Raw genomic sequence first — 17,921 nt, 5'->3', positions numbered from 1 at the left:
ATAATATAATAAAGTAATTAATTACCCTTCTGATATCCATGGAGTCATTCTCTCTCCCCCACCAACGTCAGAGTCACTGCTGATTTGCAATAGGTCTCTATCCCTCTGGTCCTTGAAGTGCCCTGGTACTGCAGGGCACAAACCTGGGCAGCTCACCAAGCCCTGCCCCTCTGCCATGCAGGGATCCCTGAGATCTCCTTGACAGCAAAACACCTTTCCTGATGGTGCACGTCGTGCTAACTGGGGAACTCAAGCTGGGCAGTGTCCTGAATCCCCGAGTCCTGCATTCGTTAGGAAAATTTGGCAGGAGAGGAGGGGATCCTGATGTGGGGTGTGCTGGGCTGGGCCCCTCCTGTGGCAGGTTGGGGTGCAGGGAAACATCTCCTGAGGCAGCTCATCTTGTGATCTGCACTTTCCACTGCCACCTCTGTCACCCTGCTTTTTTAAGTTCTTCTAAGCCTTCTGATGTTTACATTCTTGTAACTAACTTTCTCACGTGCTTTTCTGTAAATACTTATTGCTTTACATTCTTTTATAGAGGAGGAGAAATTTGATGGACTGTTGGTTTGTCCAGTGCCATTGGAGAGGTGGCACTGTCACCCTCCAATCCACTGTCACTTTTGGAAATCTATAAATGTTGGAGTCAGAAATTAAACTGCCCTCTTTTTACCTTGGAGGTTCCAATGCCCACATTGTTTTATTTCATGTCCTAGAGCGACTCACCTCCTTACAGCTGCTCCTGTTTAGGAGTCAGAGCCGTGCTCCAGGTGCAGCCTGGTGCTGTGTATGGAATGCAGAGGGAATTTCCACACCTCTGCTCTGCTGTAGAGCTCGGTGCAGCTCTGGGCCGTGGCATCCCAGGTGCCCAAGGAACGCCTGCCCTGCCCTGGCTGTTCCTGTCATGCTGCAAAGCCCTGGTCGCTCGTGCTGCTCCTGATTTACATGCCCTGCCTTGCTTGTCTGCCACGGGATAAAATTGCTCTGATGCTGCAGAGATTAAGAGGCTGGGAGCTGGCACAGGCACATCTCTTGTGTGTGTGGGGATGAATTTAACTTCCAGAGCAGCCAGAGGCAGGGCTGGCTCCCTGTGGTACTCCCTAGCCAGTCTCCTTTGAGAGGATGTGCTACTTCCATGTACATATAGATATTTGGAAGTTTATTTTTTTTTTGTTAAAGATTTTTGTTTTTAATGTTAATGTTGTTGAGAGCTGTATTGAATGGAGGGGAAAAACAAGAGCTTAGTAGAGAAGGTTTGAGTCTGGAATATGCTGTGCTGTGCCCCAGCTCTGCAGCTGATCTTGAAACCACAGGGAAATCAGACCAGAAATGTTGGAGCTGGGGTAACCATGCCTTGGGAGCATCACCTGCGAGGGGCCCTTTGTTGCACCAGCATTTTTGGGAAATGTGTGTCTCTGCTAAGGCTTTATTGCCCCTGGGTGATGGTTGGGTTGTTTTAATGAGTTTGGTGGAGTGTGATCATCCCCATTCCTTTCTCCCCATGTAGGGGTCCTGGGGGTCCCAAGGAGTGAGGTGGAAAGAACAAAGCCCCTGGGAGGATGGTCAGAGTTGAGCTGGGCGTGTCACTGTGCTATTCCCAGCTGAAATCCATCCCTGGCATCCTCATCTACCTGCCCATGACCTCACACCTGGGAGGTGGCTGCTCCAGGAATCCACCTGTGTGTGGTTCAGGGGGTGTTAATGGAAGGGTGCTCTGGGGCCTTACTCAGAGGGTGCCGAAGCACTGGAACAGATTGTCCAGGGAAGTTGTGGGTGCACCATTCCTGGAAATGTTTGAGTTTGGATGGGGTGTGAAACAAGCTTGCCATAGTGGATGGTGTCCAGTCCTGGCTCCTCAGTTTGGGAAGGACATTGAGATGCCTGAGTGCTTCCAGAGGAGGCAACGAGGCTGGAGAGGGGCTGGGAACACAAACCCTGAGAGGAACCCCTGAGGGAGCTGGGGGTGCTCAGCCTGGAGAAAAGGAGACTCAGGGCTGCCCCCATCACTCTGCACAGCTCCTGAAAGGTGCCTGTGCTCAGCTGGGGCTGGGCTCTTTCTCCAGCAGCACTGACACAACCAGAGCACACAGCCTCGAGCTGCACCAGGGGAAATTCAAGTTGGATATCAGGAAGAAGTTTTTTACAGAAAGAGAGATAAAGCTCTGGAATGGCTGCCTGGGGAGGTGGTGGAGTCCCCATCCCTGGGTGTGTTTAACAAAGCCTGGATGTGGCACTGGGTGCCAGGGTTGAGTTGAGGGGTTGGGGCTGGGTTGGACTTGATGATCTTGAAGGTCTCTCCCAACCCAGTGATTCTGTGAATTCTGTGTCCGTGCCCATGGCAGCGGGGTGGAATGACGGGCTTTAGGATCTCATCCACCCACCATTCTGTGATTCTATGACCCTGCAGCACCCCCTCACCCCTCCCTGCCCCCCGTGCCCTCCTGACAGCGCGCTGTGCTCTCTCCGCAGGGCGGGCTGATCGCACTGCTGCTGCTGCTGCTGGTGTTCATGGTGGCCCTGTACGCCCAGCGCCGCTGGCACAAGCGCCGCCGCATCCCGCAGAAGAGCGCCAGCACCGAGGCCACCCACGAGATCCACTACATCCCCTCGGTGCTGCTGGGGCCCCAGGCCCGCGAGAGCTTCCGCAACTCGCGCCTGCAGGCCCACAACTCCGTCATCGGCGTGCCCATCCGCGAGACACCCATCCTGGATGACTACGAGGATGAGGAGGAGGAGGAGACGCCGCGGCGAGCAGAGCCCAGCGCCAGGGAGGATGAGTTTGGCAGCCAGGTGACAAGGACGCTGGAGAGCCTGGGCAGGGCAGGGGAGGAGAAGCCTGACTACGAGAAGAAAGGTTTGTGGTTTTTCTCTCTCCGCTCTGCTGGGGAGCTCTCGGGATTTTGGTTGTTAATTGCTGCCCCGAGGTGTGGGAATGGTCTCCTCAGTTTTCGGTCTTGAGGTTGTTTATTAATTCTTATCTGTAAAATTTTCTTTCTGCCCAGCTGAGATCTGTTCAGCAAGGCAGCCAAAAACACTCTGACCACCCCCGAGGAGGTGTTGTCTTTTTGTACTACAAACTACATATAACATATTTACACTTCATTCCCAATACCTATCACCTGTGTTAGACAGTGCACTTCTACTCTAAACCAATCCCAAAGTGCCAGCATCACTGCAGAAGATGGAGACCAAGAAGAAGAAGAAGAAAGGCTGGACACGCCCAAGTTCCTTCATCTTATCCCCATAACTCCCATTCCAAAAATCCTAAAATCTACATTTTCACTCTGTGATAATTTTATTATTACACTATTCAAACTTCTGTGGCTTTCAGGTCCTCATACAAAGCTGTTAATTTGCTCTAGGGGTCATAATCAAACCCGCAGGTGCTCTGGGCTGTGTGCCAGGGTCTCTGAGCCCCCTGGCAGGGTCCTTGGCAACTCTGGACACCCTGAGGGATGCACTGAGCTCCGACGGGGAGCGGCAGGTTCCCCAGGGGATTTCGGCTGAGGCGTGCTTGATTGCTTGCATTTGGAAAATCTGTCTGTCAGAAGCTGCTACACCCACCTCTGCTTATTGAAATGTTATTATGAGCCATTTAATATTGTTCACCTGCAATGCACAGTAAAAATGCATTTGAATAAACAAAAGCAAAGCGTATTAGTGCTATGAGTGACTCCAGCAGGAGCGAGGAAGGGATGTGCTGGCTTGCTCTGTGCAGGGAAGGGTTCTTGGGGTGGTGCTGAACCATCCTTCCTTTCTTGTGTGGGCTTTCCAGTCAGACCTATCAGCCACAGTGGCAGGGATGGGGACAGGGACTCTCTTTGGCTCCATGGAGGAGCCAGGATAGCCTAGGTGATGCAGTGTGTCTGGAAAGCAGCTCCCTGCCCTTGTGATGGTCATAAGTGGTAGCTGAGGTTGATAATCTTAAAATGCTCTTTGCTCTTTCCCCTTTTAAACAAGGCTGTGCTGATCGTGATGGGTATTGTTGCTCAAACAGATCTGGAGGTGCCCAGGGATCAATCTGCCATCCTTCAGTGCTGCTCTGAGCATCCCTGTTGGCATCTCTTGGTGTGTGTCTGGCTGTTACCAGCTCATGGGGTTAAGAGATGTTTCCTCAACCCTCTGCTCAGTGAGAATGAACAAATGAAAGCCTTCATATCTCATAACCGAGCTACCTTCTTTCTTCTTTCATATTCTCTTCTTTGTTTTGCTTTTCTATAAATTATTTAGAGTTGTGTGAGTGGGGAAGACAGCAGTAACTGCGTTTCAGTGCTCTTCAAAACAAAATAGCAAACAAGATCTAGAGCAGAATATTAAACTATCCAAGGGCTTCAGGAACTGGCAATAATGAATTTACACAGACTGAACCCCCTGCCCCAAGCTGGAAGCTGCCTGTGGGATACCTGAGCTGGGAGAGATGTTCCCAAATGCTCCTACCAGCTCTGCTTGTGATGCTGTCAGGCTTTGTGCCTTGGATTGAGGCAGGTTTGTGCCTTGCCTATTCTGATCCTTCCAGACTGTGCCAGTTCAGCATATGCTTCCTCCCAGATGGGCACTTTTCCCTCTTGGATGAGGCTCTGCTCAAGCATCCAAGCTATGGTTTGTGCTGCTTACTCCTCCCTGCTGAAGCTGCTTAGAGCCTGGATTGCCCAGGCTGAGGTGGCTGTGGTTCAGATCTGGGGTTTCTAGACTGCAAATATAAATAGATGTGCTGTGGGCTTTCCACTCTGACCTGGTGGCACAGGCAGGGGAAACGTGGTGGCTCAGACATGCTGCTCCCTGCACACGAGCAGCAGTCACAGCTGGATTCCTGTGGGGATGGGGCATGTGGGGTGGAGAAGCTGCAGCTGGTGTGAGCAGACACCAGGTACCTGGAGATCCCCAGGGGCTGGAAGCCAGTTCAGCTTGGGCTTGGCTTTGCAGCTGGATTGAAGGTGGAGGCATTAAGGGACACCCAGCTGGAGCGTGGCTGCAGTGCCACAGTGAGATCAGCCTTTCCCTGGTGCCCAGCTGGCACGGCCAGGTTTCACTGTGCTCACTGGGGATGGCTGTGGAGCTGTGCCTGCATCCCTGGGAATCCACCAGCTCCCATGGGAAAAGCTCTCCTTGCTGAGCTGCCCTGTGATAAGGCATCAGCTGGGAATTGTCAGCGGGCTCCAAACGCTCTCGTCACAGGGGCTGTCAGCAGAGGCTCTTTCAAGTGTCACTTCCCAGCATTAATTACCAGGGATGGCAAATTCAGCGGAGATGGAGCAGTTCTGCTCACCCTGCCTGTGCTGCCTGTGCTGCAGCTTCCCCCCAGTGCTGGGCACTGACTGACTGCAGGTGCTCTTCCCAGCACTGGCGATTTGCACACCCCACTCTTGGTGTCTGTTGGGTCAATTTTTCTAATTTTTCTTTCTGTGGGTTTTTTTGTTTGTTTGTTTTTGTTTTGTTTTGTTTTGTTTTGTTTTGTTTTTGTTGTTGTTGTTTTTTTTTGTTTGTTTGTTTTTGTTTTTTATTTTTTTATTCACCACTTCTGGATGTATCTAGTCAGGGAATCAGGCAGGGAATTGCTCTGGATGTCTCTGCTCTGTGCAGTCCCTGCCCAGGAGGCCTGAGCAGCACAAATGTTTTGCAGATCACAGCTCAGCAAGCCAAACTTTCCTCCCCAGCTCAGGCAGTGATGTGGATGGGAGGGATGCTCCCATGTGGTGGCAGAGCATCTGAAGTGAATCCCAGCACAAACAAAACACAGGAGTGATGTGCTGAATAATGACATCTAGCAACAAGCGTGTCTGAGTGATAAAGTTAATGAAATTACAGGTTCTGACCTGATACCAGGCTCTGCTGTGGGGAGATAAACAGCAGGGCAAAGATGAGATGTTTATTTCTCCCTAGCTGCAGTTGTAATCTGGATGCACTGTGCAAGGCCATTAATGTTATTACTGTTATGCAAAATCATTTTTGACTTGGGGGGAAAAAAAAAAGAGAGCAAAGAAAGAAAAATCTCCCAACTGCCTAGAAAATGTAAAGCTGACAAAATTAGAATTGCAGCAGGAGCACAAGCTGACCTGGTGACATTGTACAGAGCCCAGATGAATTTAGACAGAAGAAAAATCCAAGGCAGTTTAGGAAGAAAAGTAGAAAAGTAGTCTTTTTTTTTTATTAATAATAAAATGAAATGGAGCGAGGCAGGAAGCAATAGTCAGGCTGTCCTAATTATCCAGAAGGATCCCTTGAGCTGGGATGGAACAGGGACTACTCTGTCTCCTCATAGGTTTGGGTTCTCTCTGGTAATTAAAAGGTCTCTGGGGTTTTGTGCTCAGTGGGTGTGCATGGTGCCAAATGGGGTCTGTGGTGTGGGGTGCAGTTTCTGGGGCTTGGTCTTTGCTGGGGCGACCCTCCCTCTCTGAACTCACCCCAGTATGTACATGGGGTTCAGTGGTTATGGATTCAGGAATTTGGGTAGATTTGTGCAGATGTTGTCACCTCCTCACCTCTGTCCTCACTTCACTGTGGAGTTTGCAGTCCGTGCTCCTCATGCGTTCTGCTCTCCTGCTCTTCCCGAGCAGATGGCCTCAAGCTCCATCCCTTTGGGAATTCCTCACGTGCTTTTCTCTTTTAATGTACACAGCTCTCATTCTCACTGACAGCTTCATCCTACAGCAGCAGGAGCCCTTTGCCTTTGCCCATCAAGCCCTGTTGGAGGGACTTTGGGCCCCATCCATTGCAGGTGGCACTGCTCCATCCCTGCCTGGGATGCACTGGATGCACAGTGATAGAGTTGGCATCCCAACCTCAGTATGGGATTACCCACAAGTTCCTCAGAGAAGATTTTTGCCAAACCAAATCTCCTAAGGATCAGCAAGGAACAGAACTTCTGCCTGGTGAAAACTGAGGAGAAATCAGACTTGAAAATCGACTGTCGGCAATTCCACTCCTGCAACAAAGGACCCATCTTTATTTCTCAGTTTCTTTCATGTTTGAAAAAAGAACATTTGAAGCAGGCCTTTGTGCTGGCTTCACAGGCTCTGCAGTCTGGGTATGGCCTCCAAGTCTAGACAGGAGACAGGACTTGTTACTGATGGTTCCAATGATTAATACCATGGGCATATCAAAGGTGTGGTTGGGCACTCATCTTGAATTCCTCTCCTGGACTTACTTCTCCCCTGCTGTGTTGGCTCAGGTAAACCTCTGAAGTTTCTCTTACTCAATCCATGGATGCTTTTCTCAGCAGTGGTAGTGGGATGCTTTTGAGCATTCCTGAAAGCTGGTCTGGCTCCTAGAGTGCACCTGGAGATGTGGATGCAGCTCCACTCTGCCACTGGCTGCTCTGATAGCCCTGGCCATGTCATTTAATGGTCCAGGGCTTGGAGAGGGAGCCAAGCCAGACAGCAGGCAGGGCAGCATAAGGAAATACTGAGAATAGCTGATCTCAGGGCTTGTGGTCCCCCCAGCCTCCCAGCCAAGCTGCCCTGGGTGGTGCAGCCCTGGAGAACTGTGGGAGAAGGGATTTAGAGAGAAGAGACAAATAGCTTTGAGGTAACAGCAAAAAGCAGGGGAAGAATCCTGATGAGGGCAAGAGAGAGTTTCCTATGGCACCCACCAGCACTGGAGGAGCTGTTCTGGTGGCTGCATCTCAGAATTGTTTTTTCTTCCAGTGGAGACTTCTCTGGGGAGAAGTAAGGCAGTGCTGTGGCTGGAGGGCAGGATGCTGGGGCTGTGGAAAGGGACATTTTGGGGGCTGAGCTGTGCAAGAGGAGGGCAAGGTAGTCAAGCTGTTCCCTAGAGTTGCCATTCATTGATAAGTGTCTTGGAGATGAGATTTAGAGATGGGTGTGAGCTGGGGGCGATGCCCTCACAATGGACAGGTGATGGTGCTGCTCTCCTTGCTGGAGAAGGGAGAGCACTCAGGCAACAGGAACTGGGTGTCTGGCCTGATAATGATGTCCTTGAGGTGACAGCCTGGTGTCCCTGAGGCACACTGGTGCCAGGCTGGGCTCATGGCTGTACCAAGGTGTGCTCATGGCTGTGCCAAGGTGTGCCATCCCTGGTGCCCACGCTGGGGCTGGGAGCCCCCATCTGCTGCTGCTGTTGGCTCGAGGAGTCAGCTGCAGTTCCACCCTGATTCCCAGCATTAACCAGAGGCTTTCTGAGCCTTAAATAAATAAAGTGATGGCTTAACGTTTGCTGGGGCTGGAGGCTAAAATGGGACACTGCGTCAGGCCAGCATCTGATGTGTCTTGGGGCTCTTCTCTCCAGTGACCTGATGGGATCGTGACCCTCTCTGTACGTGATCAGCTTTTCCCAGCTCTAATCCCAGCCAACTCCTTCTGTAATTTATAGGGACCTTTGAAAATGTATATTCTCATAGCTTGCCAGTAAAAAGTGGTTTTTCGCAGTCCTCTGAAAAAAAAACAGCTGCAACTTTCAGCTTTAAAGAAATGAAAAAAAGAGGGCAGGAATTGGCTCCTAATTCAAGGAGGCACTTCCAGACATGCTTAGGTAGTGTCTCTAGTTAATAAAGATGTTTAAGCTTTTTTCAAGCCCAGCATGTTCTATTGTGACTGAATTGAATGCATTAATGAAGGGAATGAGGGCCCCAGTTAGAGAGGTTACACCAGCCATGCCACTGGGTCTTTGGTTCTGTGGTGATGCCAGCTCAGGCTTCAGTGTGGATTTGAAAATGTCCTGACCTGCCAGGGAAAAGCTGTGCTTTGCAGAGATAAACACACTCATAATTAATATATTAATGTATTAACTGTCTTTGGAGGTCTCAGTGGAGACATGCCAGGCTGGAGTTTTACGTTTGTTTCTTTCATCCCATTGAAATGGTTACCTCCAGTCATATCTGGTTGGCTTCCCCAGGGTGGGGAGAGGGAATGGTGGGGCTGTGGGACATGATCCCCCTCCCTTAGACCCCCAAGAAAGTGGATCAAAGCAGCATCACAGATGTGTGGGAGCGCACTCAGGACATCTGTCCTACAAGAGCCATATCCAACATACTCCTGCCTCTAAGAATGGCTCAGAAGGGACAAGGACCCTCCTGGGGTTTGGGGCTTTCCACTGGTCCTGCAACCCCTGGTTCACGGGTTTTGTGGCCCATGCTTAATGACTAATTAAGGTTTAAACACCTAGGGTCAGCCAGGGCTCCTCCTGGCTCATGGCAACTCTTGCTGTGGAGAAGAGGCTGCTGGGGTGGGCTCCTGATAAGTTTTAATGTTTTCCTCCCCTCTCTTTGCTACAACATGCTCATTAATTTGATGAGACAGAGGAGGGAAGAAGCAGCTGGAAAAGTGGCTTTGAATGGTGCCATAGGGACTGGAACAGAAGCAGGGTGGTTTATTATGCCAGCATTTTGCTGAGCATCTGAAGAGATACTGGATTTGTGAAGTCCTGCTGCTTTGCAAGGCTTGGACTGATCTCACCCTGATGCTCCACAACATCCCAAGTTGAAGAAATACTCTTGGTTGCCCCCTCTTCCAGCCACAGCTGGTTGACTTCTGGCTCCTCAAGTCAGCAGCAGCTCTTGAAGGAGGAATTTTGTGGAGTTTTGTGGGGCTGCAGATGCCCAGTGGGGATGTCATGGCAGTTTCATGTGCAGTAGCCCTGATTCCCCAGGTGTCCAAAGTGTTTTCCATCCAGGCAAAATCACAAGCTCACAGAAGATAAGCTGTGAAGTGTTGGCTGTCCAAGGAAAATAAGCCATCAGGAGCTGTATTTATATAAATGCCAGGCACACATTGTTCATCACTTTGTGCATCACTATGAATGTTTGATAAAGCACTACATTATTTAAAAGTGTAGCTGGGCTGTGGGACAGTTGTTGACCAAGATTAGCTTCAAGATGACTCTTTTTTTTCCTCTCTCTCTTTTTTTCTTTCTTCCCCTGATGGAAAATCTAAAAAAAAATAATATGATGGTTGTTTACTTGCCTTGGGGGATCTCAGGTGTTCTTGCCTCTCCTGAGTTTCTCAGTTGGGTTGCATCTCGTGTGCATTGCAGAGGACCTGGGGGAGCTTCAGCTCTGACCGGGGCTGTCACAGAATCCTGGAAGGGTTTGGGTTGAAAGGAACCTAAAAGACCATCTGGTTCCAACCGCCTGCCATGAGCAGAGACATCTTCCACTAGACCAGGCTGCTCCAAGCTCCATCCAACCTGGCCTTGGACACTTCCATGGGATCAGCATGGAGTGAAAACCTGCCACTGGTTTCTGAAGTCAGACTGATCAGAAGAGGATGTGGGATGAAGGAGAACAATCCCACAGTGTTCCCCATTTCTACTGGAAGTACAGAGATGCTGGTTAGGAGGTGGGGCTCAGAGCTAAGGCTGCTCTGGATCCTGTCACCTGAGCGAGTGATAAGTTTCTCTTAAACCACAGCACTCAGCCCTTTATCTCCTCGGCTTTTAGTGGCATTGTGGCTCCACCAGTCGGCACGTGGAGATTTTTCCCCATCATTCCATCCCAGACTTGTGGGTTTTATGGGGAAGGGAGCAGGGAGGGCAGCTGCAGCACCACCTCTTCCCTCTGTTTGCATGTCCTCTTCCCACCGGTTGTGTTTTACCTGGCTACGGCACCGAGACGGTTTTGTCAGCTGGCTCCTAAGGAAGATGGATTGAGGCTGGGCACCTGTGCTGATACTGGGTCTGCAGGCACCTTCCAGCCCCATTTATCATTAGGCACTGACCTCCCTGAAGGACCAGTGGGAGAGGAAACTTATTAACAAGGTGCTTCAAATCAATCCTTTCTGACGGCCCCGCTGAGTTACGGCGTTTGCTGCGACTCTCCCACTGGGTCCTGTGAGTGTGGCAGTGCTCAGCCTCACTGCTTTACCTGTGTGGCTTGGAATAGGTTTGGTTTTGATGTCCTGGGCTTTCCCAGATCTCCTCCTGAGCCAACAAACCAGCTCTCAGCTCATTTTCTCCTGCCCACTGTCTCCACCCATGTGCTGCCCAGTGCGGGAGGTTGTTGGTCCTTTTGGTGCTGCTTTTGGAGCTGAAGCTCCTGGCCACATTGAGAGATTTTGATAGTTTGTCCTTCTCCCGTGTGTTGGCATCTCTCCCTCATTCATGCTGGCACGTGGCACAGCATTGTCAGTACTGTGAAAAATGTCACCTTGTCCGCTGAGCAGAGGAAATGTATTTTCTAACTAAAAAGTTAATTCTGCACCATGCTGCTGAGCACAGAGTTAGAGAGTGGTGGAGACTGGCCAGGGACCACTGTGCCACATTTCCCACCTGTATTGGCCAGCTGTGGCTGTTCCTGGAGCCCTGTCCTGCCCATGTCTATCCTTTGGGGTGCTGGCGCTTGCTCACACTCACTTGACAATATGCTGCTGCCTCCAGGTTTGTCTCCCAGCAGTGGCTCCTCTGACAGATGGGGATGGGATTTTTTCCTGCCCTCAGCTGGCTCCATGGGGAATGTCTCCTCTGGCTCTGCAGAGCTGCAGGAGCTGTGTGGTGCAGGGAGGGAGCTGGAGGTCAGTGCTGTGCTCTCAAGCCAGTGTCTCTCCTCCATGCAACATTAGCTCTGACTGCTCTGTGTGCCCATTAGCACCAAATCGGGAAGCTTTCCCCAGAGGGTTCTTATTTAACTTTTCAATTATTTGATAACTTGAGGAGCATTAGCTGATACTGAGGGTCTGCCCATCTTCCCTCATCCTCTCTGCTGTCTGCCTAAGCAAAAAAAGTTATGATGTCTCATAAAAACCCCTAAGTTAAAGGTTTTATTAGAGCTGAGAAAATGGGAAATGGAATCTCTGTTGGGCTGGACCTCCTCAGTGCTGGGCTGGGGGGAGATGGAGCAGCATCCCACCACCAAAGGTTTTTCCTTGCAGGACAAATGCGATAAAGAAATAAATGCCCTGTACATGTTAGGGGAGGGGTGTGCTAGAAAGTCTTTGCCCTGATGAAGAGCTGAGGGTTCCCTGGCCAGAAACAGCTCCTGGGAAGGAGCAGCTGGAGCAGCCCCAGGAGTGCAGGGACCCATCAGTTTTCAGGAGGTGCTCTCCAGGCAGAGGTGTGAGCAGAGGCGGGACTGTTGGACCGCAGCTCTTCAGCGTTTGATCTTTCCTAATATGTTTATAATTACATTGCATTATCTTAATTACCAACAGGAGAAGTGGGGGGAGCAGGAGGGGGAGGGAAAGGAGGGAGCTGGAGAGGCAGGGAATGTGCAGGGTGATGAGTAACTCACAGCCTCCATCCACGGGGCCACGGCTGCGGTTGGAGTTGGAAATGATGCTATTAATACAATGCTTATTCATTTCCCATCATAAAAAACATGGAAGCGCGTTCCGAGTGAAATTAACATTCCGTGACATTTCCCGGTAAACGGCGAGTTTGCACACATGAGTGGAGGCAATTAGCTGGGAAGTGACTGAGCGCCGTGACTGGAGAGAGGATGAGGATGAGGAAGGGTCAGGGCAGCCGGTGCCGGGTGGGTGCTGCCCTGGGCTCCAGCTCTGCCCATCCCTTCCCAGTGGGATGGGGGTCCTGCCAGCTCCTGCCCACCCAGCTGCAGAGAGCACGGGAGCTGCAGATGTTCTCTCCTGCTTTCTGCAGATGGGGGAAATGTCAAAGCTTGGCAATAAAGGTGAAAAGCAAAGAGTGGGTGCATGTCCAGAAGGGTTTGGGGTGCCCTGGGGTCCCTGTCCCCACTGCAGGATGCTGTTCTCCATCCCACTGCACACCAGCCTTTCCCGGCATCCCTTTTCCTGTCACGCTCCTAAAGCTTTATTATAACCCAATGGAGACTTTTCCCCAGATTTGTTAAACTACTGAAAACTTCTGATCCTATCAGGACTTTTTTTTTTTTCCCCTGCCTCGTACCAGATAAGGGCTGTGCTGGCTCTGAGCCCGGAGCTGAGGGTGGTGGAGAACAGGGTAGGGAAGCAGTCATCTCATGAATATATGAAGGAGGAAAGTACATTTGTTCAGTTTCCTTCAAAGGAGACATCTTGAATAAAACTTTATCTATACTTCTGCTTCCCTCCCCCTCCAATTTGCAATTGAAATCAGACTTTTGCGTATAAAGATCTATTTTTATAGCCACAGATTTATTAATGTATATAATAATATATTAATGTATTAATAGCTGTGTATTAATAGATATATATTAATAGCTGTGCTAAAAAAGATGTATACAGCCTCTATTTTAAAACTCAACAAAAAGGGCCAGGAGAGAGAAGAAAGAAAAAGTCAACATGGAATACAAGGCTATTTTCAAAATGCTCCTGGGTTCCTCTCTCCCTCTGTTGCTGTGTGAGAGCCCCACTTCATAAAAGAGCTATTTGGAGATCCTCCTTCATCCTTGCTTTTGATGTTTTTTGTATATATCCATATATAGAGAGAGATATATACATTTAAATAAAAGTATATATATGGAGATATATTTATGTATATGTATTTAAATAAAACAGATTTATATGTCCTGAGTTGGCTGTGGAATGCAACCAGCAGCTTCCCTGTGTTTCATGGACACAGTGGCTGCATGTGGCACTTGACACGGGCTGCTGGAGATCAGGGGACCAAAGGGGACAGGCTCTCCTGGCTGGAGAAGCACATGGAGAGGTGAAGTTCCCAGTGCTCCTCCTGCCTTTGCCATATTCCCATACTCTGAGGCAGGATGTGACTCCCCAGATGTGTTTTCCTCTGAGTGCGTGCGAAGCTGTTGTACAAATCTCTCCCACTGTCATCACATCGGCATCAGTGTAATTACCTAATTTTATGCTACTAAAGCTCTGTGCTTTGTGGAGCTCAGTACCTTCAGGGTGGCACTGTTGAAAATCAGTCCACATCCCAGTCTCAGAACAAACACCGTTAGTTATTTCATGCTTCGGAAAGCAACAAACACCCATTATTTAGAGCTGGTGAGAAATCAGGGCTTCCACCATGTGGAAAACTTCCAGTATTGTGAAATTTATGCTTGTTCCAAAATAGGATCAGAAAGTCAATTTCTTGAAATACTTTGTGGAACAGAAATTTCTAAAATATTGATCGAGAAACATCAAAATGAGCTTGCTGAATATCAGGGAGTTGATTTGGAGGAAACAATTATAACGTTATTAAACTGGCACTTTCCTGGTGTTCCCGTGGTGTGTTAGGGACGTGGTGATTTATTAGACCCTTAGAGCCCATGTCAGTGGTTCTCAGGAGAGTCCCCTGCCCTGTGCCTAGAAAAAGCAGATTATATGATAAATACTGGAAGTGGTCCGTGAAAGGGCAGGAGAGTCTTTGAGAAGAGCCAGTGTCTGAGGGGAGGGGGCTGCATCCTCCACATTACCATGCAGGGCAGGAGGTAGAGACCCCACTGTGCTTGGCTTCTAATTGTGCCCAAACTTTTTCCATTTAATCCTTGATTGAGTTTGTCTTGTTGCAAAATGCTCGGTCGAGCAGCTCTTGAGATGCTCTGGAGTTATTCCTCTCACTGAAACTCTGGGAGCGTTGTGGCCACTGTTAATATTGAGGGATCAATAACTTGCCTTCTGACAGCCAGAAATCAAAGAGAGAAATGGGAAAACCAGATGCTTAAAAACCTGTATTTTATAGAAATGTGTTTGAGCCCATAGCTAGTGTGGGAAGCTCTGATAGAAGCTGCTGTGGGAGTGCAGGTGTTGTGTGAGGAGAGCAGGGGTGGTTGTGGCTCCAGGAAAAGAACCTTTAAGCCAGACACCAAAGAGGCTCAGGGAAGCTGGCACCTTTGAAGACCACAAACCTCACTGTTTTGTTTTAAACCCAAGCTGTAGGACTGTCCAGCTCTCCCACCACCCAATGGCACCATGAGATTTGTGCCTGGTTTGGGGACAAGCTGTTCCACTGTGGTCCTCAAGGCCACGTCTGAAGACTAAAACACCTCAGCAAATCAGAGAGCTTTTTTTCTGAGATCTAAGGTGTGTTTCCATCACTGCCTGGCTTTGCTGGCTGGGAACAGGTTACAGTCAGAGGGGTTTTGTAGTGCCTTGGGAATGTCTTGGAATAGTGGAGTCAACACCCAAGTGTGACTGGTGGGGGCTCACAAATAGTTCATATCTCAAATAGGGTTCGTGAGTGGTTGTACTGATCCAAGCCTGGGACTCTGAGATGTGGAATCCCCCCAGGGATGGTGAGTTCCTGCTTGGGGCATGTCCCCAGAACAGCCCCCCATACCCATCCAGTGTGCCTGGGAGGGTGCAGCTCTGCTGGCTGTACTGGAATAATGCTGCTGGCTTCCCATCTCCATTGCAACACATTTTTACCCAAACATTGCTCATATTGTTCAGCTGATGACTACTTTTTTTGTTGTTGTTGTCATTGTAATTTTTAAGCCAAACAACATATTTTCCCACTGCAATTTGTGCCAGCAGAAAGGAAGGAGGAGAGAATGGCTCTGGGTAGGAATTGTTTTGTGGGAGACGTGCAAACAAATAGGGGAGCCATAAGGAGAGCAAATCTCTTTTCAAATAGAATATGGGGGTGGACAGGAGGGAGGTGTTCGTCAGGGATGTGTGCTGTGCTTTGCAAAGGTAGGGTGACCTTCAGCTGTGTCCTTAAAGTGCTGCCAGAGAGGGAAGCTGATTTTGTGGGGGCTGGAGAGCCTCGTGATTCCCCTGCTCCTGGGGAGAGATGGAGATCACAGCCTCGTGCCAAACCTCGGGGTGGATCCCACCACCTCTGCCAGGCTGGGTGGAGAATCTCTCTGCACAGTGACGGAGATGTGAGCTCAGCAGCCCGGGTGGATTTATCCTGGGAGCTGGGGAGGGGAGAGAAGGCGTTTGGCAAGCTGTGCTGGAGGGGAGGACAGTCCTGTCTCCTCTGGAATGTGTCGTGTTCGGCCAGTGCTGGGAGGAGCTGGTGCCTGGGCACGGCTGACGTGGCTGTGTCATGCTGGGGAGCAGCATGTGGGAGCTGTGGAGGTGCCAGGAGCTGCTGGCTGAGCCCGAGTTTGGCACAGAAAATCTAGGGGGGGTTGCAGGGTTGTGTAGAATAGAGCAGTTCAGTTGGAAGTGATCTGCAAGAATCAGCTAATCCAACTGCCTGACCAATTCAGAGCTGGCCTGTAGTTAAAGCAAATTATTAAGGCCACTGTCTACCCCACAGCAGTGCTTCTTCCCGTTCTTTTCTGACCAGCTGGAACCTCCAAGGGCTGCTGTGGGGAGGCCCAGAGGGCAGTTTGGTTTGCAGTCTCTCTCGTGGATGTGATTAATAGCCCCAGCAAGTGCTGTCTCATTCCATTATGGTGCAGCGGTCTCTTCTTTCTCCCTTTTGGCACTGCTGGCAGTGCATGAAGGGCTCTTCCTTCATCCTTCACCCCTCATGCTCACACAGTTGAAGCTCTGCTGTCTTTCATTTGTCACTGTGGGTTTTTTCGAGTCTTTTCTCATTTCTCCTTCATTCCTTTTTTTTTTCCTTTCCCTTCCATCTTTTTTTCTTTTTTCCTTTTCTTCCCCTGCTTTACTTTTCTCTCCTCCCTCCTGCTTCCCTTTCCCATTTCCTTTCTCCAAACCCCCGAGCTCAGGGGCTCAGAGAAGCCAACGATGTGCTGGCACACCTGTGCACAGCACTGAGCTACACCAGCCCTTTGCTCCCAATTCCTGCAGTATTTGTAGCAACATCCCAAATGAAGGACCCTCCTGCCTCCCCACTCCTCCCCTCTTGGTGTTTGCTGCACTGACAGGTGTGGGAGCAGCTGCCCCAGGATGGCTGTGCCAGCGTGGTGGCCAGATGGGTACAGTCACCACGGTCCCGTCATGGGCCATGAGACTGCTGTGACCTCACTGAAGGCATGGTCCCCTCCTCCTGGCCTCCTTTTGGTAAATAAGCCTCAGCTGTGCAAGCCACTCCAGAGCTCCCTGCCCCACCTCCACAAATGCTGTATCACACAGCCCCAAGGTTTGGATAACTCTCCATCAGTTCAGGGGAGGCCCTGCCACACATTCTGCTGGGCCAGGGGGCTGCAGGGTCAGGCTTCCCCCTGTGAACACGGCAGCAGGAGGCTGAGCCACCCCAGTGCTGCCACAGCATCCTTCCCTGCCACCTCAGGGAGATGAGTGCTGTGGGGATGGGACTGGATGCTCTTTGGAGACCTTTTCTCTGCTCTGGATATATTTTTTCCTCATGTGATACTGCCTGCTGGGGCATCTGATACTGCAGGATTCAGCTGTGCCTGCCCTAAGCATTGGGGGCTTTGGGGAGCTCTGTCTTTCATCTGTGGTTCCTGGGGGAGCCTGGTACTGGAAAATTCAAAGACATTACACAGCTGGTCCCTTAGCTCCCTCTCTTTCTGAAGCTTTCCTGAAATGGTTCCCACTGCTGGCACTTAACTCAGGCAGGGGGTTTGATACTTGTTCCTCTGTTGCCTGGTATAGCTGGTGGATGTTCTCCCTCTTGTCTCCCAGCATGGCAGGACTGGACATTGTTTACTAACTGGCCATTGTTTTATTGGTTTCATGTGAATTGTTTTTACTTAATGACCAATCATGGTCCAGCTGTGTCGGTACTCTGGAAGGAGTCACAAGTTTTTCAGATTCATCATTTCCTTCCTGCTATGGAGGACCCTGAAAATACCACAGGACTCAGCTCCAGCTTACCCAAGGAAAGGTTTCATGGGCAGATGGGGACACGGTGGCCCAGCTGTTTTGTAACCACAGCCCCTTTGCTGGTGTTGCAGCTCCCGAGGTGACGCAGGAGACGGTGGAGTCGCTGATGCAGAAGTTCAAGGAGAGCTTCCGCACCAACACGCCCATCGAGATCGGGCAGCTGCAGCCCGCGCTGCGCAGCACCTCCGTGAGACGGAAACGCCGCAGCCGGCCCCGAGGTACGTGGCCACGGCGCCCTGGGACTTTATCTTTTGTGTTTTACAAATCCTGTACTGCACTAGTGTGTAACTCTAAACTCCCGCTGCAGGAGACCCCCAGTGTAAGACTGAGTCTGCGTGGGCTGTTTGGGTCCACTCTTGGCCACAC

General features: G+C 50.3%; 1 protein-coding gene across 1 annotated transcript in view; it reads left to right on the top strand.

The window, feature by feature from the left end:
* Positions 1 to 17,921, top strand: part of ASTN2 (astrotactin 2) — a 297,150-nt gene that overhangs the window by 27,167 nt on the left and 252,062 nt on the right. The window contains exons 2-3 of the mRNA XM_005423807.2: positions 2,467 to 2,851; positions 17,627 to 17,773. Coding sequence (XP_005423864.1) covers positions 2,467 to 2,851; positions 17,627 to 17,773 — 532 coding nt within the window. The remainder of the gene's footprint in view (positions 1 to 2,466; positions 2,852 to 17,626; positions 17,774 to 17,921) is intronic.

The sequence above is a fragment of the Geospiza fortis genome, unplaced genomic scaffold, assembly GCF_000277835.1.
Source record: "Geospiza fortis unplaced genomic scaffold, GeoFor_1.0 scaffold85, whole genome shotgun sequence".
Taxonomy (NCBI): Eukaryota; Metazoa; Chordata; class Aves; order Passeriformes; family Thraupidae; genus Geospiza; species Geospiza fortis.
This window is presented reverse-complemented; position numbering and strand designations above follow the sequence as displayed.